This window comes from Dermacentor silvarum, chromosome 7, assembly GCF_013339745.2.
Source record: "Dermacentor silvarum isolate Dsil-2018 chromosome 7, BIME_Dsil_1.4, whole genome shotgun sequence".
NCBI lineage: Eukaryota > Metazoa > Arthropoda > Arachnida > Ixodida > Ixodidae > Dermacentor > Dermacentor silvarum.
Window position 1 is genome coordinate 157,024,430 of NC_051160.1, and position 23,564 is coordinate 157,047,993.

At 50.1% G+C, this 23,564-nt stretch overlaps 1 protein-coding gene across 1 annotated transcript in view; it reads right to left on the reverse strand.

Annotated features, from left to right (window-relative positions):
* Positions 1-737: 737 nt before the first annotated feature.
* The window catches only part of LOC119459296 (proteoglycan 4-like), a 47,684-nt gene continuing 24,857 nt past the window's right edge, over positions 738-23,564 (reverse strand). Inside the window, exons 2-5 of the mRNA XM_037721106.1 lie at positions 7,021-8,147; positions 2,554-3,510; positions 1,063-2,064; positions 738-1,010 (exon numbers count right to left, since the gene is read on the reverse strand). Coding sequence (XP_037577034.1) covers positions 738-1,010; positions 1,063-2,064; positions 2,554-3,510; positions 7,021-8,147 — 3,359 coding nt within the window. The remainder of the gene's footprint in view (positions 1,011-1,062; positions 2,065-2,553; positions 3,511-7,020; positions 8,148-23,564) is intronic.

Consider the following 23,564-nt stretch of genomic DNA (forward strand, 5'->3'; position numbering starts at 1 on the left):
ACAGCAGCGTCAGAAGACTGGCGACCAGCTGATCTTGAATGACGGTGTCGGTCGATACCGTAGCGCCGGTGCCCCTGTTCTTGACCAGCGGGTGCGCCGTAGCCCAGGAGGCGCACACGTGTTCGTAGAAATTCTCGCATGGCCCCGCGGTGCTGCCCTCCAAGAGGGACTTGATGTAGTCCGCCTCGCGGTTGCAGAGATCCGACGAGCAGAACGAGGGGCCGGAGCTGGCCCCAGGAATGGCGCCACTCGAGTCTGTGACGGTGATATTAGCGATATTCGGCGCAGCCGTGGACCAAGTCAGGTCGACCACGTGAGCGAGCCCTAGGACCAGAAGCATTACGGCCAACACAAACAGGACAGTCAGGCAGCACGACATGTAACCGAAATCCTGGTTGTGCTCCATGGCGTGTGGTGCTTGGTTGTTCTCTTCTGGTGCTGCACCCACCGCTTCCACCGCCTTCATCTGCGGACTCTGTTCCTCCGTCTTTTTCCTTTCCGGTGCCATTCCAGCAACGTCAGCGGCCTTATGCTTCTTAAATTTGTGCTTTCTCTGTTTCTTCAGATCGTCCTGTTCCCAAGGCGAAGCTGGTGACATGACTTCGGCGAGTGGCGGGGATTGAAACATTGCAGTATACTGTCTGTACGCGGGAAATTCGTATTCGTCGTCGCCTTCTGGGATTTCAGACAGCTTCACCATAGAGGACGCTTCCGCCGAAGGCTCCGTGGCACCGTGCTTATTTTTGAGGATGCGGCAATGCCTCGCCAGCCCCGCTCAACCCTGGTTGGCTCTTGGCTGCTGTTGGCTCCGATTCACTCAAATGTGTAGGCGCTGTCAGAGGTTCAGCATCGTGGGCAGGCGGAACGGACATAGTCGGTGGCGCTTTTTCCGAAGGCTTGCTTTGTGGTTTGCCCGGAGTTGGCGGTGAACTGGGTGTCTGGTTTGCCTGCCCTTTGGAGACTGCCGCTGCCGGAAAAATTTTAGGAAGTTTGGCTTCCCCTTCCTGACCCTGCAAACAGAAAAATATTTTCGGCCTTCCTTCCAGGTGGCCTCCCAGTTACTTGCTGCAGCACTTGCGTTCCTGCAGCTGATTTTAAATTTGGCACAAGCACCGTGTTGGTGTCCACGGGATGCTCCGTCGCTAATTGCTTGCGACACTTATCTTTCTCCAACCTCTCGCTGCGTAAGGGCCCTGGCTCTTTCTGTGCTCCCGCGTGAGGCACTGGCGCTGAACACGGTGTGGCGCCGCCTGTGCTTGCGGGGCCCACGTCTTTCGGCAAAAACACCTTGGCAAGCTTTGCTTCGCCTTCAATCACACTTTTCTGTTCGGAACTTTTCGATGTTTTTGTAGGAGCTAGGCTTTCAGTCTTCGCTAAAGTCATGTCGTAATCTGTAGAACAGTAAGTCTTGACGCTGGCGAAGCTCGCTCGCGTCCTGCAACTCTGCTGCGTTGTCTCTGGCATGCTGATGCGCTCCTCAGGGACGTTTTTCTGAGCTCCACTCTGCAACTCTTCTGTAACCAGTCGCTTCTCCGGGATTTTGTCAGAGCGGCCTGGAATTTCCGACACGTTAATTTCGTGCACTTTATTCGCATTAGTATGTCCGACTGAAGACGCCTTAGCTGGAGTTTTGCTTGCAGTGGCAAGTCCTGCCGGTACTGCTTTTACCAGAGGCTCCTTGGGTGGTGGAGTTTTGCTTGCAGCGGCGAGTCCTGCCGGTACTGCTTTCATCGGAGACTCCTTAGGTGGTGGTGTTTTGCTTGTACTGGTATGGCATGCCCCTGCTGCTTTCACCGAAGGCTCCTTAGGCGCAGTTTTACTCTCACTCTTGGGTCCTGCCGGTACTGCTTTGACCGAAGACCCATTTGGTGGTGGAGATTTGCTTGCCAGATTCACCGAAGGCTCCTTAGCTGGAGTTTTGCTCTCACTGGCGTGTCCTACCATTGTGGATTTCTCAGAAGACTTAGTTTGAATCTTACCCACATCAGCAAGCTCCGCTTCAGCTGTTTTCACCGAAGATACCATAGTGTCGTTTGCCTTGGTCGCAGATTTCGACGAAGGGCTCTGAAGTTCGCGGCGCTCTGTTACAAATTGTTCATGGTCATGCGATTGAGGGGACAAAGCAGGTGTAGTAGTGGTGCTACGAGGTCGTCCTACAGAAGCTACTAACGATCGGTAAATGGGCATTTTTCCGGAGAGGCTCGAGGCATAAGCCCTCGATGCATGTGGCGAAGGACTGCCACTCAGAACATCTGGAGATAGGGTGGCTGCGTAAGGTGAATTCACGAAGGACCTGCCAGGACTTGGCGACATCGTGGACTGCACTAGCTTGATGCCTGTAGCTGGGCCAGGACTTACCAAAGCCAGCAGTTCTCTATATGGAGGTTTCGTTTTAGCGCTTCCTTCGTTTGAAGATGGGGAGAGTGGTGACCCCGGTGAAACAATACCCGGCGAGAAGGAACCGTAATTAGGTGATGTTGCGCGTGACAATGACCTCGACGTTGATCCGGCACCGTGTCCAAATGACGCTAGGAGAGGTCGAAGGGCGCGCACCTTCGTCTTCGGTCTATTCGTGCCGGCGTCGCTCTCTTTCGACGGCGTTACTGGGCTTGAAGGTGACTTGTCAGAAGGTGCTTCAGCTCTGGCTGCGGGGTGCATTTCAGGTGGCGAGGCTGGTGAGAGAGCTCCTGTGCTCCTTCGGCCTTTGTCTTGATGGTAGGACACGACGAGCGGCCGCGTTTCGGGCTCTGCGGAGGGGGTTAAGACTTCCGCAGAGGCTTCCTTTTGTGGGGCAAGCGCAATGCTGGCGTCTGACGTCGACACTTTCATCGGATCGCAGCCAGTCGTGCCGGCTAGCCGTCTCTTGTCTCGCTCATCGATCTCTCCCGTCTGACTCAATTTCTGAGCCGGCGCTTTCTCTCCGTGCATATCGGGGTGCGTTTCAGGTGGCGAGGCTGGTGAGAGAACTCCTGTGCTCCTTGGACCTTTGTCATGATGGTAGGACGCGACGAGCGGCCGCGTTTCGGGCTCTGCATAGACGGTCTGGTCTTCTGCAGGGGCGTCTGTTCGCGGAGCAGGCGCTATGTGGGCGTCTGACGTCGACAATTCCATCGGTTCAGAGCCAGTCATTCCGGTCTTGCCTCGCTCGTCACTCGCTCCCGTAGGACTCAAATGCTGGGCGTCTTTCTCTACGTGTGCCTTGACGGGTGTTTCAAGTGGATGCCTGTTGTCGGCCGCCAGCGCTGGTCTGCACGCGACAGCTGATGGTGCTGCTGGAGAAGGCTGACTAGGGCCTCGCTCGTCGCTCGCTCCCGTCGGACTCAAATGCTGGGCGGCTTCTACGTGTGCCGTGACGGGTGTTTCAGGTGGATGCCTGTTGTCGGCCGCCAGCGCTGGTCTGCACGCGACAGCTGATGGTGCTGCTGGAGAAGGCGCCGCAGCAGTTGCAGTGAGCGCTGAAGTGACTTTAGAGTGGAACTCTTTATCCGCTTCCTTTCCCCATGATGGCTCCTTAGAGTGCAAGGGCAAATGAGACGTGCTCGCCTTGTTTTGTGCTATGCCGGTATTGTGTGGAATTTCGGACACTGCGGCATTCATCACGTCGGAGAGCGTACCAATCGCTCCCGGCAGCGAAATGCAAGAGCTCCTTGGTGGCTCCTTAGAGTGCAAGGAGAAGTGAGATGTGCTTGCCTGATTTTGTGCAATGTCTGTCACATGTGGAATTTCGGACACTGTGGCATTAATCACGTCGGAAAGTGTACCAATGGCTCCCGGCAGCGAAACGCAAGAGCTCCTTGGTATCGTGTTAGAGCGCAAGGACAAGTGAGACGTGCTTGCCTGATTTTGTGCAATATGTGTCTCATGTGGAATTTCGGACACTGTGGCATTGATCACGTCTGAAAGTGTACCAATGGCTCCCGGCAGCGAAACGCAAGAGCTACTTGGTGCAGCAGAGTCGGGGCTTACTCGTGAAGAAAACCCAGTTTGTATATTTTCCGGCTTTTTCTTTTCAGAAGGCCAAGCGGTACCGAATGTTTGGCTTTGTGCCTGTATGTCATCGCTATGAGAGGTCGTAGTTGAGCTGTGTTGGCTCTGCTGATCAAGTGAAAGCCGCGACTCAGGAAGGACATGAACAACAGAGTTGAGCATGGAAGTAGTTCTGGTATGAGCCTCGGTTGGTGCAGCAATATATCCACGCCCTGTTTCTTTTCCTAAAGCTTCGTCCTGTTGCGAGTGCCGCTTCAACTTTCCATCAACTTCTGGCAGGTGCGACGAAGGAGCTATTTCTCGGCGTGGAATTTGGCGCCGATTCTCTGAAGCCGATGGTCTCGCGGCAGCAGGCGCATTGCTTGCTGCCCATTGAATGTGCGCGTGATGTAGTTCACTTTCGCCGGCTGGCATCGGCTTTGTTTCCGGCTGCAGGCAAGTCATGGACCCCCCGCGCTCGGGTTGTCTAATTCCGGATTGTGCGCTGGCTGCGTGCTCGGGTGAAGCACAACTAATTGTCTCGTTTTGTTTAAGGGCCGTCATGTGCTCGCTTGCCAGTGGCAATTGCAGCACATCTGCAATAGCATGTCCGAACATCATTCCAAGCTGCCCGAACTTCCGCTCTAAATCCTCGATATCTGTGCTCTTTATACTGGCTCTTGTTCTTTGAGCGTCTGGTAGCTTTTCATCCTCCTCTGCTCGCTTTGGAATCGGGACAGCATGTGTCGGAGTTTGCTGAGCAGTTGCCTGTGCTGGTCCTTTTACGGCATCATTCGTCGTCACCGATGGCGCGCTTAAAAAGAGCCTCATAGCTTCTTCCAATGGCACGGCTGAAGTGGACAGTATATTTTCAGTCAGAGAATGAGCATTAAAGTTAGCAAGGCCTGGTGGATGTGCCGCAACAACTTTGTCTACTTCTATAGGCGACGGGTACTGGTCTGTTGCCGGCAGCGCGTCAGGCTTCTGGAGTTGTGCTCCGCTCAGTTCCGGTGCCCCAGTGACCGACGCCGTGGACGGCAGATGCTCAGGTCTAACCGGCAGCGCGCTAGGCCTAATGGGCTGCACTCTGAGACAATGTGGCGCTTCGTTAGCAACTGCCGATGATGCCGGACGCTGACCTCTTACCGGCAGCATATAGGGTCTTGTTGGTTGTCTCACTTCTGGCCCTACGCTGTTCACTGCCACAGATCCGCTCAGTTCCGGTGCCCCAGTGACCGACGCCGTGGACGGCAGATGCTCAGGTCTAACCGGCAGCGCGCTAGGCCTAATGGGCTGCACTCCGAGATAATGTGGCGCTTCGTTAGCAACTGCCGATGATGCCGGATGCTGACCTCTTACCGGCAGCATATAGGGTCTTGTTGGTTGTCTCACTTCTGGCCCTACGATGTTCACTGCCACAGATCCGCTCAGTTCCGGTGCCCCAGTGACCGACGCTGTGGACGGCAGATGCTCAGGTCTAACCGGCAGCGCGCTAGGCCTAATGGGCTGCACTCCGAGACAATGTGGCGCTTCGTTAGCAACTGCCGATGATGCCGGATGCTGACCTCTTACCGGCAGCATATCGGGTCTTGTTGGTTGTCTCACTTCTGGCCCTACGCTGTTCACTGCCACAGACCCGCTCAGTTCCGGTGCCCCAGTGACCGACGCCGTGGACGGCAGATGCTCAGGTCTAACCGGCAGTGCGCTAGGCCTAATGGGCTGCACTCCGAGATAATGTGGCGCTTCGTTAGCAACTGCCGATGATGCCGGATGCTGACCTCTTACCGGCAGCATATCGGGTCTTGTTGGTTGTCTCACTTCTGGCCCTACGCTGTTCACTGCCACAGACCCGCTCAGTTCCGGTGCCCCAGTGACCGACGCCGTGGACGGCAGATGCTCAGGTCTAACCGGCAGCGCGCTAGGCCTAATGGGCTGCACTCCGAGATAATGTGGCGCTTCGTTAGCAACTGCCGATGATGCCGGATGCTGACCTCTTACCGGCAGCATATCGGGTCTTGTTGGTTGTCTCACTTCTGGCCCTACGCTGTTCACTGCCACAGACCCGCTCAGTTCCGGTGCCCCAGTGACCGACGCCGTGGACGGCAGATGCTCAGGTCTAACCGGCAGCGCGCTAGGCCTAATGGGCTGCACTCCGAGACAATGTGGCGCTTCGTTAGCAACTGCCGATGATGCCGGATGCTGACCTCTTACCGGCAGCATATCGGGTCTTGTTGGTTGTCTCACTTCTGGCCCTACGCTGTTCACTGCCACAGACCCGCTCAGTTCCGGTGCCCCAGTGACCGACGCCGTGGACGGCAGATGCTCAGGTCTAACCGGCAGCGCGCTAGGCCTAATGGGCTGCACTCCGAGACAATGTGGCGCTTCGTTAGCAACTGCCGATGTTGCCGGATGCTGACCTCTTACCGGCAGCATATCGGGTCTTGTTGGTTGTCTCACTTCTGGCCCTACGATGTTCACTGCCCCAGACCCGCTCAGTTCCGGTGCCCCAGTGACCGACGCCGTGGACGGCAGATGCTCAGGTCTAACCGGCAGCGCGCTAGGCCTAATGGGCTGCACTCCGAGACAATGTGGCGCTTCGTTAGCAACTACCGATGATGCCGGATGCTGACTTCTTACCGGCAGCATATCGGGTCTTGTTGGTTGTCTCACTTCTGGCCCTACGCTGTTCACTGCCACAGACCCGCTCAGTTCTGGTGCCCCAGTGACCGACGCCGTGGACGGCAGGTGCTCAGGTCTAACCGGCCGCGCGCTAGGCCTAATGGGCTGCACTCCGAGACAATGTGGCGCTTGGTTAGCAACTGCCGATGATGCCGGATGCTGACCTCTTACCCGCAGCATATCGGGTCTTGTTGGTTGTCTCACTTCTGGCCCTACGCTGTTCACTGCCACAGACGTCAGACTCTCGGGTCTAGCCGGTAGCTCGTTAGGTCTAACCGGTTGCATTTGGCCCCGCTGTGGCGCTCCGTTGGGCAACATATCGGTATTATCCGTTACCGGCAGCATATTGGGCCTTGCCGGCAGTGTACCGCTCACTTCTGACGGTACATTGGCGATTTCAACAGACCCTAGTTGATGGGCTTCATTCGGCAGCACATTAGAGCTAGTAGGTTGTGTGCCACACACTTCCGGACCAGTATTCAGCATTTCCGAAGATGGTGGGTGCTCGAATGTTTTCTGCGGCAAGTCCGTCATTGTCTGTGTTGCTTCGCTGACCATGGGCACTGCATTCATCCTTTCCGATGACGACAGATGATCGGCTTTGACTCGCAGCGCGTCCAGCCTTGTCAGTCGTGTTTCGCTCACTTCCGTGGCTGCATCCACCATTTCTGGACGTGAAAGGGATGTTCCCGGCAGAACGTTAGGCATTGTCAGTTGTGTATGGCTTTCCGGCGCAATATGGGCCATTTCCGACGACGGCGGATGCTGCGACGTTACTTTCAGTGCATCAGGCTCTGACAGTTGCGTTGGGCTCACTTGCTGTGCAGGGTCTCGGCGTGCAGAGCCTATAGTTACGGACCTCTCCATCTGTGCGGCGCTCAGAACCGCACCCGTCAAAGGCGCGCGTGGAGGGAAATGTGGGCGTTGCCAAAAGCTCGAGTCGGTCAGCATTCGCGGCTCAACGCCCCGTAGCATGCGTGGCGCGGAACCCGGTGGCATTCGTGGCTCGGGACTACCAGCCGACATCCGGGGTCCCCGAATGAGCATCAGCGGCACGCGGGGGAAACGGGCACCCGGTGGAATTTCGACGGCCATGACAGTCGTAACGGGCGCATTTTGCACCGGCAGTTGTTCGTTTGCAGATTTTCTGGTGACGACGCGCAGAGTGCGGGAATGTGTACCTTGGTTTGCTTCAGCAGAAGGACGCAACGAGGCGCGTTCAGAGGAGCGATGTGTCGCGGAGCACTGATCTTCCGGCTTGGGCGCAGTAGGTCTGGGCAGCGTATGCGTTGCGTACACGCTCGTCTGCAGCGGGATGTTATTCGGTGCCCCACCCTTGAAAGGCGGTTTCCGGTGGAACACGGCGTCCATGGCGGTGCGGAATGCGGATGAGACTCGAGCGGACACGGTCGGAGCGAGTGTGGCGGTGGACGGCTCGAAAGTCGTCCGTGTCCTCGGGGTGTGTCTGAGGCTACTCAGACTCGATTCGATCATGGCGCCATCTGCGTCATTAGGAAATATAACGGTTTCAGTCATGTTACGCTTTCGTGTCCAAAAAAAAAGTGAGATCGTCGGTAAAACCTCGCGACTGCTGCATTGCCAAGAGTGCATTCGAATTTCGTACTTACATATAGTTGATTACTTAAGCTTTGAAAGAAGTTTATGTGGTTCAATTGAAATCGTGAACAGACAGTCTCATCTATGAATACGAGTCACTTGTGGTGAACACGGTGGGCACAGTCGTTGTACATGTTAGTGAAACGTCGTCCTGTATATACATGTATGTATACAGGGTATCCCAACTATCATGCACCAAGATTTAAAAACACGCAAATGCCACGTAGCTAGACAGAACCAAGGTAATGTTTGCCGTCGCTTGGAGATACTCAGATTAGGTTTTGCATTCCGGCTAACTACATTTATAACTCGATTAAAATGTCAATGAGAAAATTGCAGAGCAACATGAAAATACAGCTTTCTGTTTCTCAGTTTCTCAATACGTGCTACACAATAGTGTTTTTTTTTCCGAGCATGCAAGAAAGCCGCGAATACACGCAAAATTTCGCGCGCGACTGGCCACTTAGGTACCTGCGTCTGTGGGCTTGCGCCTGTGGGTTTCTTGCGTCTGTGTGCATATCTGTATCTGCTTCTCCGTCAAAAGGCGCAAGAACTGGAAGGTTCTGAAGACGATTTCGTAGTTGATTGAAGGCATTTTCGTGTTCATTCAACCTGACGAAAGGAATGTCTTCTTTTGTTAGGCGCGTTAGTGGCTAGGCAGCCCTTGAGAAATTTTTTACGAAGCTTATGTGGGAGGCGCTGAATCGTAAGAATTGCCTAACGGCCTTTTTATCTGTTGGTTGTGGAAATTTTTTTCACTGCGGCAGTCTTGTCCGGACCTGGGAGAATGCCTTCTGAAATGATATGGCTGAGGAAAATGAGTTCGTGCAATCCAAAATGACATTTCTGTGGGTTTATCGTCAAACCTGCTGATCTAATAGCTTTCATCACAGTCCGCAGTCGTTCTACATGCTGATCGAAGGTAGCAGAAAAAAACACGACATCGTCAAGGGAAACGAGACAGGATTGCCATTTCAGTCCGTAGAGCACATGTAGTGTCCATCATCTGCTAAAACGTGGCAGGTGCGGCACAAAGACTGAACGGAAGTACTCTGAACTCGTATAGTTCGTCTGACGTCACAAATGACGTCTTTTCTCGATCTCGTTCGTCCGCCTCTATCTGCCAATATCCACTTTTGAGGCCCAGGGAGGAAAATAATTTTGCATCTCGTAGCCTGCCCAGAGTGTCATCAATTGTAGGAAGTGGGTAAATATCCAGCTTTGTGACGGCGTTCAGCTTCCGGCAATCAAAGGAGAAGCGCAAGGTCTGGCCCTTTTTCTTTACAAGTACCACAGGCGGCGCCCATGGACTTGCCTACGGCTGAATTACATCGTCTTTAATACATTTCCTTAACTTGACTTCAAACGGCTGTTATCTCTTTTGGTGACACTCTGTAGGGATTCCAGCATGTAGGCCTTACAGATTTGTCGACAATTATCCGATGTTTGACGACAGATGTACGTCGGACGTTGGACGACATCGAAAAGCATTCGGCGAATTTTCTTACGAGGTTCTCTACTTGCTCCATCTGTCTGGGCAATAGGCCTGGTTCGATGTCGATAGATGCAAGGACAGAGTCCACGTCTTAGAAGTTCTATTGTGCAATCTCGGGAATGCTTAGGTCCGTAACTTGGACGAAATTATTAAGGCTGGCACTAAAGGTTCCGTTCGCGACATGTTGCACCTCATTTCCAAAGTTCTTGAGGAAAACGTTGGCGCTTGCCACGCAGCTGAAGAACACCTCTTACCATGCAGATCCCTTTTTCGAGTAGGAGTCTCGTGTTACTGTCGGCATTACCTTCGTAGTCACTGGGTGCGGTGCTCCTTACTGCACAGCTACGCTGGATCTCGGAGGAGCCATCACGTTATCGTCCGCAATGCAGAGGGCGTCGAATTTTTAGACTGTCGAACTTTGCGACAGCGTGCTTCGTTGCAAAAAAGAAATATTCCGGCAAGTTGATTACAGCGTCATTAGCCAGCAAGAAGTCCATGCCAATAATCAAGTCTCTTGAGCACTCGGAAAGCACAATGAAGTTTAGTGACGTGCGTGAAGCCTCGTATACACATTATAGCCGTGCACTTGCCCGTCGGGTCGATGAGGTGTCCTCGTGTGGTGCGGACTTGTGGCCCTTTTTAAGGAGTCAGCACTTTCTTCAGTTTCCTGGCAAGCTTCTATTGCCGAGTTATCTGCACTTGTATCCACTAACGCATTTACTTCGTAACCGTCAACAAACACGTGAATCGGAAGCAACGTTCATATTGCGGCACTGGTGTGTGAGTCCTCGTTCGGAGCCATCGATGGAGGTTCTTCTGTTTTTGCGTCGGCAGTGGCCTTGCCTCCCCAAGTCGTGGACTCTAGTTTTGGCGACGCGGGCTTTGTGAACGGCGTCTTGGGAAGCTTGATGAGCGACGGGGATTCGGTGACCGATACCTCAACGACGCTGTCGATTGAGGTTGGTATTGCTGACAGGCATATGGGAAGCTTAGGCAAGTAGAGAAGTACTCTTCGGTGTCGAATGGACGCTCACCATTTCGATGGCAAGGTGCGCGTTTACCGGAAAACAACGAACTCCTGCCTGGCGATAGTGGCCCATTCATTAGAGGTGGCCTGCCTCACCGCAGTGGTAGCAAAGAGGTATTCTATCAAGAGAGCGCCATACATCAGCCTTCCTAAATTTTTCTCGGGTGGCGGCAGCGTAGTTCGATGCATCGGGTTGTTTATAGAGGCAGTGGCCGTCAGCACGACCGGTAGTTTGGCGCATATGAGACCATCGGCTGGCGCAGTAGTGCCACTTGTGGCTGTGGCTCCCGGACCACCTGTATGACCTCTTCACGAAGCACGCCTGCAGTGAAGGGAGCGTTGCAGCGTTCTTGTCAAGCCGTAGCCTCTGAAGCTCTTCTCGCACTACAGATCGTACGAGCTCCCGTATGACCTCCACGCTGTTTCGGAAGACTGCTGAAACTGCGTCTACAGAGGCGATGTTCATTTCCTGGTTGTACATCCTTTCCATTGTTGTCACCTCAGAACAAAACTCAACCACAGTGCGCGGCGGGCTCCGAACCAACTCTGCGAACAGTTCCTGTTTTACGCCCCGCATTAGATGGCGAAGCTTCTTGTCCTGACTCCTGTTTGTATCAGCTCAGCGTAATAGGCAGGGCATCTCTCTTACATACATACATCTGTAGCCAGGCTTTCATTATTTTGCTGGCTTCTTTCTTGGCGGGCAGCTTCGGCCCTCTCCCTGCAGTCTGTACTCGGGTAAGTGGCAAGCAACTCCCCTCGGAAGGCATCCCATGGCATGAAAGTCGCATCGTGATTTTTAAACCACGTTCGAACGCTATCCTCCCACACGAAGTAAACGTTTCGTAGTTAGCGCTCTCCATTCTATCCGTTTAGCTCCGCGACGTGCTCAAAGCTTTCTAGACGGTCATCTACGTCTTGAAATGTGTCACTATGAATTCACTAAGATGTTAGTTGGCGTGGCCTGAGTAGACGTAACTTGAATAGTCATCTTGGAAGCGTCTCTGGTGGTGGTCGTTGACGCTTCGATAGAGTCCAGCAAAGGGGGAAAATCAGGGGGCTCATCAAGTAGGCGACGACTGCTGAGTTGGTGAACAGAAGTCAGTTCGTTGGCTACGAGTCGCCGTGGGTCCGGGCTGCTTTCTCCGACTCGAGAAGGGCTTGCAATCATTACCCCGCACGTCGACTAGAATTGTAACACATAGTTGAGAGAGGGTATTTTAATTAGTTTTCGTTGGGCGAACTTGTGCCCGACAAACAGCTGTCTGGAACCAACCGACACATTGTCCCCAGAGTTCCACACCACACAAGAAATAAAATAAAACAACCTTTCTTGCCGAGACGGGATTCCAACCCAGGTACCCACGTTCCCGAGGCGAGCATCGTAATCATTAGGCTATGCAGCAACGCTTGCAGAACATGCATTTATGCGAACCATATGATTGTGTTCGAGCGTCGTCGTCTTCGTCCACAGCTGGCGCGTTCGCTCGCGCTCGTGCCAATGCTCTGCGAGGTGAAGAGGTTTTGCGCGCTATGCTCGGGAGAGAGATAAAGAAATAAGAGCGCGAGAGAGAGAGGCGCATTCACAGAGCGGGTCTGCTGGGCCGCATTGTCGTCATTGCAACGCGGTGGAACGCGGTGTCGGCATTGGAACGTGGTGTCGGTGTTGCAAGCTGCGCTATGCAACGCGCAGTGATGGCCGTAAGTCCGAGAGGAAGAGAGAGAGAGAGAGAAACGCATTCACGGAGCGGGTCTACTGGAACGCGTTTTCGGCATTGCAATGCGGTGGAACGCAGCGTCGCCATTTCGGCCAGCTTCGCTGTGTCTTGAGCTTTGCGCGGCCTAGTGTGAGCCCTTTCGGCTTTTTTTCTTAAATCTCTCTTTCCCTTGTTTCTGTGCATAAGCGTCTGACGTTAAACATCACTTGGAAGTCATCTGTTCTGTTTAGTGTTACGGATCACCAACGAGCCCGTACTAACGTTTTGAAACACGGGGCCCTGGCGAAGCGAGGTCCCTCCGAGGCTGCAGCGCCGGCGCGACGGGTACCGAGGTACGGCGCTTCGAGTCGGACCTGGCCTGCAGGGCCGTACTCGTTGTGGTGGTGGTCGTCGTACTCTTAGCAGCCTCGATGGAGGGCCCGCTCCGGCGAGAAGAACCACTCGGGCCCGCCTGCGGCGACTTCGATGACGTTGCAGCCTGCTTGACTTTAGAAGCTGTCCGAGACGCCAAGGAGGCGATGTCGCCGTATTGGGACGGCGTTGCCTGCATGGACAGTATAAATTATTTCATAAACTTTCTACGAAACGACCTGCCGTGGGGCGACAATTAAGAAGCTGACGAGTTTACCCCAGCTTGAAAACTCGCAACCTCACTTCACCTCTCACAGACGCGTTGGTAAACAACTTCTGCAACTATATTCCGAGCATCTAATAGGGGATCGGAAAAGAAACAAGGTGGCGCGGCCAAGCGCCAAGTTTCGTTAGAAGCGATGTATAGTAAATGTAGTCTTAGGTTTCATAAAAATTGGGTGTGCTTTTAACACGCACTGACATGTTTGTATTCCGCCACTGCAATAAGAGTGCCATCAAGCAAATGAAAACGTTCATGGAGTTTTTAAACGGATGGATAAATTAATTTTAGGAAAATAACAGCGCAAGATAAAGTTTCTCTTCTAGTAAATCGCACTATGGGATGTTCGCTAGAGCGGACTACCTGTGGGATAAAAAAAATAATCTCTGTGTCTCTAGTTTACTCTATATGTACCCGGTATATCTGCACTGCATGCTTCTGTAAATTTACGTCTCATGATCAGCACCCTTGTGAGTAATTGACCCAGATAAACGTACCAATGCACACATTCTCCAGGCTGATTGCCAATAATTCTCGTGATTTTTTGCCAGGCTATGGATAATTAACTTTTTTTTCCCGCATGCTCAACCCTAAACTCTAATACTTCGTTGGCTAAAGTGCTCAGCCATTATGTGCAAGTCATCTCCAGCGTTGCTGAAGAAGAAGTCGTCATCCGCAAACTGCAGGTTGCAGAAATTCTCCCCATCGATCTCCAATTCTTCCACTTAAAGGTAGGTAGGGAATATCGTTGGAGAGACTGGGCCTCCTTGTCTGACCCATTTCTTTATCGATATTTCTTCGCTTTTCGTGCGAAGAATTCAAGTAGCCGTGGAATTACGATAATTGCAGCGCAATAAAACACAAGGACGACACAAAGAAATGACGAGCACTGAACTTACAACAGGTTTTATTGGAACGAATTTCACATATATACGGTGTTTCAGCGAACACTTTCAAAAATTCATAAAGGTTCCCTGTGGCAGATAGCACAATTATAGTTCATGACCTGGCCAACTCGAAGAGGCGGACATTACTTGCTCAAGAAATTGAAATGCATAATCGACTAATCAACAAAAATTCACTAATTAGGTTTTTAACTAATTACCTGATGGCCCATATTGCAATTTACAAATTGTAGCCGTGGAGTTCATAAGGCGGATCCACTTGGAATTAATTCTCAGGATGACACCAGTTTTGAGATATTAATTCCCGAACTTTGCGGAGAAATGCATTGGCGTTCCAGTTAGGTTCGTGCTTCAATGCATAAAGCGACGTTTTGTTAAGAACTTAACTGGAACGCCAATGCATTTCTCCGTAAAGTTCGGGAATTAATATCTCGAAACTGGTGTCATCCTGAGGATTAATTTCAAGTGAATCCGCCTTGCGAACTCCACGGCTACAATTTCTGAATTGCAATATGGGCCATCAGGTAATTAGTTAAAAACTTAATTAGTGAATTTTTGTTGATTAGTCGATTATGCATTTCAATTTTTGTGCAAGTAATGTCCGCCTCTTCGAGTAGACCAGCTCATTAACTAGAATTGGGCTATCTGCCACAGGCAACCTTAAATAAATTTTGAAAGTGTTCGCTGAAACACCCTGTATGTGCACTATCCAACACAGACGTCATTAGCTGCACATGCGTATAGAAACGCCATCTCTTTATCTGAGAGTTGTATCGATGGCGCGCTAACACACCTTTACCCTAGCCGGGAAATACATTCTGCTTCAACAATGTCTCGAGTGAAGCGCGATTTACTCTTCATAATGACAGACGTTCATATAGTTCACCTTATGCAGGTCAGGTGAACTATATCCTTACATTGTAAACAATGTCTAGTCAGGAAACCGAGAAAGTATTTCCCTTCACGCGCGTTTTTCACATAGTTCGTATGCTCCCTTAAAGGGCCCCCCCTAAACCACCTCAGATATTTTCTGAACATTTCAAGTAAACACGCGCATCGAGTTCAGAATGCCGTCACGATCAACGATGCCAAACGCTGCAGCGCTACGCGCCGCGGGCGCGCCAAAAAAAAAGAAAAAAAAAAACAATGCCGTTCTTTTCTCCTGGCCTTTCCGGTATCCCCAGCTATACAGTACCCCAGCGGTCGTTACGATGTCAGCTGGGTGAATCTGGTGATGTCAACCAGGTCGACGATGTCGATTGGTCGAGCAGCAACCTACGACTTCCAGTTTGTCTGCTAGCAGGTACGCACGCTCGCTGCTCTTCCTTGTCATCGCTTGTGCGCACTTGCGAATCGGTAATTGCAATCGCGCAATGCAAGTGCCAAATCGCTCGCGTTCCAACACAGTCGTGCTTAGCGGTCTGATTAGCTACGCGAACAGAGTGCGACAGTGTTGGCCTTTCCAGACGTGCGCGCAACGTAGGGTCCACAGCGGCACGCTTCGCATGAGCACGGGCCTGCACGGAAGCAACAGCGGGTAGCAGAGAAGCGCTGAGTCGCGGCTAAGGGCCTTATAACGGCCCGGTAACTAGCCGCACGCCGTTTGCCATTCGCGGGCCGCCGTTCGACAGCGGTTTTGCTCGCGAACGGCGAGCTTTCCTTTCCGTACGTAGAAAGGATGAGACCGAGACTCATTTGTGCGGCAGCCTCACCGCCGCTGATCGCTCGACGGCGCCGATATCGTCGCTAGGCCTTTTCCGGTTCCCTTCAAAGCTAAAGCGGACGGCGCTTCGGAATAAATTACCGACGCTCACGAGCCGCAATATTGTCTTATCGTTGTTATCAGCTCTTCGCAATAATTGTACACAAAGTAAAAAAAAAATACGCTGATATTAGGAGCGCCGTCCTCTGCGATGCGAGCACAGCCGAGCCAGTCGTCTCCCGTCGGTAGCCGTGCGCTACAGCTGAGCTCGACAAGTATCGTAGCTCTCGTTCATGTTAACGTTTGACAGCAGATATTGTTTTTCATAAAGTGTACAATTTACGCATCGCTTTATCTAGCGGAAATAATTTTGCTTGGAACAGAAGCTGCAGCCGATGTTTTCGTCGCAGGCGGCGGAGGCGCGCAGCTTCGCGCGTCGTCTATTAGCCCGTCGATCGTGCAGCGGGCGGTGCGCCGGCCGATCGAACTCCCGTAGACTTTGGACACCTTTCGCGCCGCAGACGTTCTATGGCACTGCAGGTCGGTTCGCCGTCGGTATACTTGCCGCTAGCCCGGACGTGCCTTAACCGAAAGTACAGTGGCTGTACCGGAAGTGGACAGTGTTTTGAGAAGCGCGTTGGCGACGAGGAATGTCACGTGACACTTGGAGGAGCACTCGGCGAGGAAGAGAGACCAGCCTACGAGGAGAGTAGCGAAGGAAAGAGCGAAACGAGCGAGGGCCGTCTTTCGATCATCAAACGCGTGTAACTCCGCTATTACGGCACCATTTCGAAAAGTTCTCGCGGCTATATACGTATTCATTGTAGACTCGTACACAACTGCAACACCACAAGCAAGTTTCGTACCTCTGGGTGGTTTAGGGGCCCTTTAACCTATACGTTGACGCATCTCCCAGTTTGGCCAACATAGACCTTTCCGCATCTTAGAGGGATTTCGTAGACTACACCTTCTGCGCAATCAACAAAGTGTGGAGGGCGCCTACGCGTTGTGCCGCAGGCTTGCTGCTTTCTTGCCTCTGGGTCGGTCATTGTGCAGAGCTTGGACAGCCTGTTAGGTGCGGTGAATACGACTTTTACGTCGTACCGCTGGGTCTTCTAGGTTGTATGAAAGCTTGTGAACATACGGTATCACCGATACCTTCTGCCTGAGCGGTGCGCTGGCTTCAGACGTTTGCAGGTGACGGCGCATTTTCTTTAGCAGGCTCTCTGCCACTGAAATGAGGAGGTGCTGGAGGTACCCAGCACTCAGCAGTCTTTCAGTTTGAAGCTCGAACGTTGCTGAAATACAGTGCGAACAATATTTTTCAAGAGCGATCTTAAAGCACAACGTGACAATAGCACGTTTAACAAGCGTAGAGTGGGCAGACTTGAAAGGCCGATGGGGTTTGTTAGCACGCGGTTCATAGCACCAGCAGACGCCAACACCTTTGAAGCCAATCCGGATGTCTAAAAACCAAATCTGGCCATTTACTGGGAGTTCGTGCGTTAGGTCAAGCCGTGGAATCTTCATAAAAATGCTGGCTCTCCCGTAATCGAGAGTAGATGTAAGCATGAAATGGCTACCATGTGACGTCTTTTGCTGCCTGTGGTGCCGCCACCTTCAGCTGCTTTTCTTCTTCCAACAGTGCAGCGCGCTCAGCGCCTGTCGCCGTTTTTTCTTTTTGTCGCGGAACGCTCACGCTTCACGGACCACTCGCGTTTAAGAGAGCACAGGCAACATCTCTATCTGCCTATTGAACGTCGCTATTGGAAATGACAAATGAAACTTCAGCATACTATAAGTTACAGCTTGAGTGATATTGTGAACAGACAAGAAGAAATCGGAAGCAATGTTTTTTCTAACTTGTTTGGGGAGTATCTAGCGTATACGTATCGTATCGCGGTCCTATACAACGGGTTGGGGGCCAGAGACCGCATTTTCTTAACTTTTGACTGGTTGCCCGGATGATCTCGTTTTGTTCTCGCAACGATGGGCGGATGTTCTCGTTTGAGCGCCCGGATAACGGCTCTGGCTTTTGGCTCAAGGTCACTTGAAGGTCGCTGACAACGGGAGCTAAAAGAATTTCATGCTTAATATTGACCACGTATTTTTCCTGTACTTCTTGGCTACACATTGCCTCCATGACTGTCGGTGTCCCTACTGAATCGAACGCCTTTTTGCAATTGTTTGTAGTCCAAAGATTTCTCAGTTACCTCATTGATGACATGGATGTAATCCATTTTGAATACCCTTTCCCGAAGCCAGATTGTCTCTTGGCTGATTGAAGTCAAGTGTCACCCTGATTCTATTGGAAATTACATTGGTGAACATTTTGTACAAAACCGAAGAAGTAGGCTGTTTTCTTCCAATTCCTTAATGTATTAGTTCTTACGAATTAATGTAATTTTTGCATGCTTCCAAAGGTCGCTTGTACACTTGAAGTGATGAGCGGTAGTGAAAAATGACATAAGCATTTCGAGTATGATATCCTCTCCATGTTTGTTAAAATCTGCTGTTATTCCATGTTCACCCGCCACTTTTCCCTTGAACATATCTTACAAGGCCTTGCTAACCTTATCGCTAATTACACATGTAAGTTCTGTTTTCTGTTCGTCACTACGTTTAATCACGGTGACGTTATTACAAGCACTCTGGGTACCATGCAGTTCCGTGTATAATTACCCGGATACCTTTACTATTCGCCGAAACTGCCGATGAGATTGTCCTGTTTTTGTTTGGGTTGCGTTGGAGCGCATATATGGTAGGCCTTCGAAGTTGCAACCGGCAGCCTAATGCTATACTTGAAAAGAAATGTGTACAATCATTTTATTCTGCGGTACTAACATACGGGACAGGAATTAGAAGTTAACAAAAAAGCTTGAGAAGAAGTTAAGGAACCGAGCAACGAGCGATGGAACGCGAGATGTTGACGTAACGTTAAGACAGGAATACAGCGGAGTGGATTAGAGAGCAAACGGGGATAGCCGATATTCTAGTTGACATTAAGAGAAATAAATGGGAGTTTAGAGAGCCGTGCAATGAGTAGGGCAGATAACCGATAATCTATTATATGGTTACAAAGGACGGCAGAAAATTAGATGGTGTGATAAAATGAGGAAATTCGCAGGTATAAGATAGGGTCATGATTAGATGTAATGATTAGATCTTCGGGAGAGGCTTTTCTCATGCAGCTGACATAATAGGTTGTTCTTGATACCCTACAATGCTTGCACGCGTACCTGTCATATGTCGCAAACATTCTCAGAGCCCACCGCGTCTTAGGTGCGCTGCTAATACACCTGCGTAGCAGTTCCCTCCCCTTCCTCTTTCCCCCTTACTCGGCGCGACTGAGGTGTCCACCAAGAGTGACGCAGTTTCGGTGCGTTTGGTTTTCATAAGAACATCTCGGTCTCTCTCGGGGCAAGGGCTCGAGGTTATCTGGAACACAGCGCTATGGCTGGTCTCTAGGCTATACTGAACTTGGTCTCTTACGCACAAAGCGAACCATCGCCTACAATCGCAGTTCCGCAAAGCGGAGTGTTGTCCGTGCTGACAGCAAACACTTTGACCTAGGCATTTTTGCGGCTGGATAGGGTTATAGGGCGAATATACAGGGTGCCCTAACTATCATGCGTCAAGATTTAAAAATATGCAAATGCCACGTAGCGGGATAGAACCAAGGTAATGTTGTTTGCCGTAGCTTGGAGATAATATATTTTTGTGCGTTCCGCCTAGTTACTTAATTAGACCTAATTAATTTATCAACTTCCCAAATATTCCGACTAGATGAAAAGTGTCAATGAGAAAATCGTAGAGCAACATGAAAAACTCCCGATACAGCTTGCTGTTCAATACGTGCTACCTAAACCCTTTTTGCCGAGTCGGAAAGAAGCCCGCGAGTACACGCAAAGATGCCTCGAGCGGCCATTCGTGCGGCAATTTTTCGTGTATTCGCGGGATTTTCTGCGGAACAGATTTATGTTTGCTCGTATATTGGAATAACAATATTAAGCTATCATGCCTGGAGATTGTGTGTAAGTTGTACTTTACGCAACTTCTGACGCACTTTAAAACATCAATTCAAAATTGACAGCCACTTTAGCATACGCCAAAGAGGGTGAAGACCAAATCCTGCGCATTCAAGAGACATCCATTAAATTACTTGACATTGTCATTCGAATGCGTTGTTACTTCTTCATACTTGTTTCTTCCGACCAAAGGTCGCGGGTTCGCGTACCTTAACTGACCCTACCTTAATTAACTGTGCCTTAACTAACATCGTCCTAATTAACACCAAAGGTCGTGGGTTCGAATGTGTCAATTCTATATTAATTAACTCTGCCTTAATTAACTTCGCCTTAACGCCAAACGCGGTGGGTTCGACTCCCACATAAGCTCGAGGGTTCGAGTGCCTGAATTAACCATATCTTAACACGATCACGACGGTGAACCGTGCACCACCAAAATTGTTGCGTGAGCTTTGCATATAGGTAAAACACGATGCCGGGGCGGTGTAGCAATTGAATTACTGCATCGAGTCGTCATCGTGTACGATTTCGCTTCGACGACACGGTTTTCGCTCAAGGACGTTGAAGGTCGACTGAACGATGAGATATACAAGGCTTTCGCCTTATATGAGGATGTACGCTGCAGTTCCGCACAGGTGCGTGCGCGCGTGACGTAGGTCGCTTGTGGTGGTGGTGCTTGTGCAACGTCCTCTAACGTAAGTTGGGGTGCTGGTACTTGTATAACGTCCGCACCAGCTTCGCTGTACGTCCACTTTCACAGAGTGGAATGGAGGAGGGTTTTTTTCAACCGTGAGATTGATTTCTGCGACTAGACCTATTTCAAGCAGCAGCTTCGGCAAGTTTTTGGCACGCCGACGGTTGGCGTACCAAAAAATTGCGGAGCGGAGTTTTCTCCGCTCTTGCGAAGAAAACTCGCTTCTCGCAAATGACACTTCGGCGAGTCGTACACATCGTACATCCAGGATGATGACATCAATGATGCAATGACTGAGTCAGACAGGATACGCCACATTCTTGAAGGTATTGGGACTGCGGCCTACAACGGGCTCGCCGTAAATGACCCGGGTACCATCGCTGACATCGTCTTATAAAGTAGCAACGCCTCGACGAACTCTAGTCCGTACGCTCACAGCCGCAAATCTGCGAGCACAGCTCTACGGCAGACGGCGACCTGCGTGTAATGATCCGGGCGATCATATATGCGAACAACTCCAATCACTTGGCTTGCCATATCCATTGGTGTTTCCTGCTCAGCCTTCTGGCGCAGTCTTGCACGAGGAGCTCGCGTTCATGATCTGCTCTGCACATGTGGACCCTCCTGCCCCTCGCACACTAGCAACATACGCGCAGGTTGCTACCGCGCCTCCAACAACGTGTCCGTTCAACCGTTGCCTCTACTGAAATAAAAATCACTTAGTTTTGTTAGAGACTGAAAAAAAAGCTTATAGTATTGCATGATTGAATACCAACTTTGTGGTGACGAATGATGCCATGTGACACGTAATGTGGACGAGTAATTAAGGCATCATGAAGGGCGGTATGATGGCATAACTTACAAAATAAACATAGTCGTGCAACATTACGGCGATATGCTACAGAAAGAAGGGAGAGGTTTCATGGAAGTTATTTATTTAGTTTACCTTCAAGCGCACAGAGCTTTACATAGGGGAGCGGGGTACATAAATAGTAAACAAAATACAAAATGTAATATGTACAATTCTAATAACATCTACATTACACAGGACGAGACAATGCTAGATTAATACAACAAAAAGTAGGAATGAAGATACAATCCGAAGAACCGCGTTAAGAAAAAAAAAAAAAAACTTCATGCGTGATTGTAAATGGTTGCACAAAATAGACCATGGTCCGAAATGGAAACGATATCTTAGGGAAGATGGTTCCAGTCACTGGACGTGCGTGGGACGAAAGAATAAAAAAAAAAGTGTTAGTGCGGCAAGTAGTAACGTGTACCTTATGGTGGTGATCTAAGCGGAGTGAACGATAAGATGGGGTGGTAACGAACTGGGTTTTCAGAACTGGATGATGGTATATCTTATGGAAAAGTGTAAGACGACATGCTTTGCGACGTGAAACAAGTGACGGCAAGGAAAGGGTGCGTTTCACCGACGTGATACTGCTAGTACGATTGTAGTTGGATAATATAAAACGTGATGCGTTATTCTGTATCATTTCAAGTGAATAAGTTAAGTGCGATTGAAAGGGGTCCCAAATGGAGCAAACGAATTCAAGTTTTGAGCGCACTAGTGTTTTATACATTGTTAGTGTCGCACTTACAGGAGCTCTACTAAAATTACGTCATAGGTACCCTAGCATACGGTTACCATTGTTAATAACGTAGTTAATGTGATGTTTCCATCTTAGATCAGTTGTAATATGAATTCCCAAGTATTTATAAGAACTAGCAGATTTTAGAGTAGCGTTATTTAGGGTATAAGTAGCAGAGGGCCCGTTAGTGCGTGAAACACGTAAAACTTCGCATTTGTTAGTGTTAAGTTCCATGTTCCAAGTTCTGCACCAATGAGCAATATTAGAGATATCGTTTTGCAGTGAACTAACGTTTAGGTTACTTGAAACTTCGCGGGTAAACAACACAGCCATCTGAGAAGAGGTGAATTGAGGAGCTTATACAGTCGGGCAAGTCATTAATATCGAAGAAGAAAAGTAAAGGCCCCAATACAGAGCCTTGGGGCACGCCGAATGTAACAGGAGACGACGGTGAGGTGGAATTATTGGCAACAACGTACTGTGAGCGATTGCTTAACAAAATTCAATCCAAGTAAGAATTTTGCTGTCAATATTTAGGCTGCTAAGCTTGTAGAGTAATAGGTGGTCGTTAATCTTGTCAAAGGCGTTGGAAAAGTCCAACAAGATACAATCGACCCAGGAACCACGTTTAAAATGACGTGTAAGGAATGGGTAAAGCAGAGCAACTGTGTTTCACATGAGTATGATTTCCTAAATCCATGCTGTGACCTGGTCACCTTCCTATAATCTAATTCATTCTTTATCAAAAGAATCAATTAGATTCTAGGAAGGTGACCAGATTAGAGAAGATTATGTGCTCCAGAATCTTACATGGTATAGGAGTGAGAGAAATAGATTGGTAATTAATCACAGTTTGTTTGCTTCCAGATTTATGTAGGGGAACCACCTTCGCCTCTCTCCAAGCACGAGGTACCACACCTTGATCCAAAGATTTTTGAAATATTTTACACAAGAAAAGAGATGAGCACAGTTTTGTTTCTTTAAGAAATCTTGAATTAATATTGTCAACACCGCAAGCAGAGGACATTCGGAGGGAATTCAATCATTTTCACAATGCCAGGCACTTCGATCTCTATTGGAGACATAGCATTGACAAAGAAGCAGACGTGTAAGTAAGCGAAACTGAAAAATTGCGGGCAAAGTTTTCATTCAAAAGTGTTGCACACTTCCGGCAGGTACGGGAAGGCCACCAGTGTCAACAAGTACAGTTTCACTGTTGTTAGTATTTGTTAGTTTTCCAAAACTTCCTCGGGTTATTGACAAGCATTGCAGGTAGGGTGTTTAATAGAAAGTTAGCTTTAGCGTCTGAAACTGCCAAAGACTATGCTTGTGTAGCAGATTTGTAGGTACGCCAGCGTTCGTCAGTACCCTGCAATCTTGCCCCGAGAAACAAGCGTTTCTTTTTGTTAGACAGACGCTTCAAGTATGTATTATACCAGGGTACGGAGCTGCTTACAGGTATAAACTTCTGAGGAATAAAAATTCGAGTAAGTTCATAAACTATGTT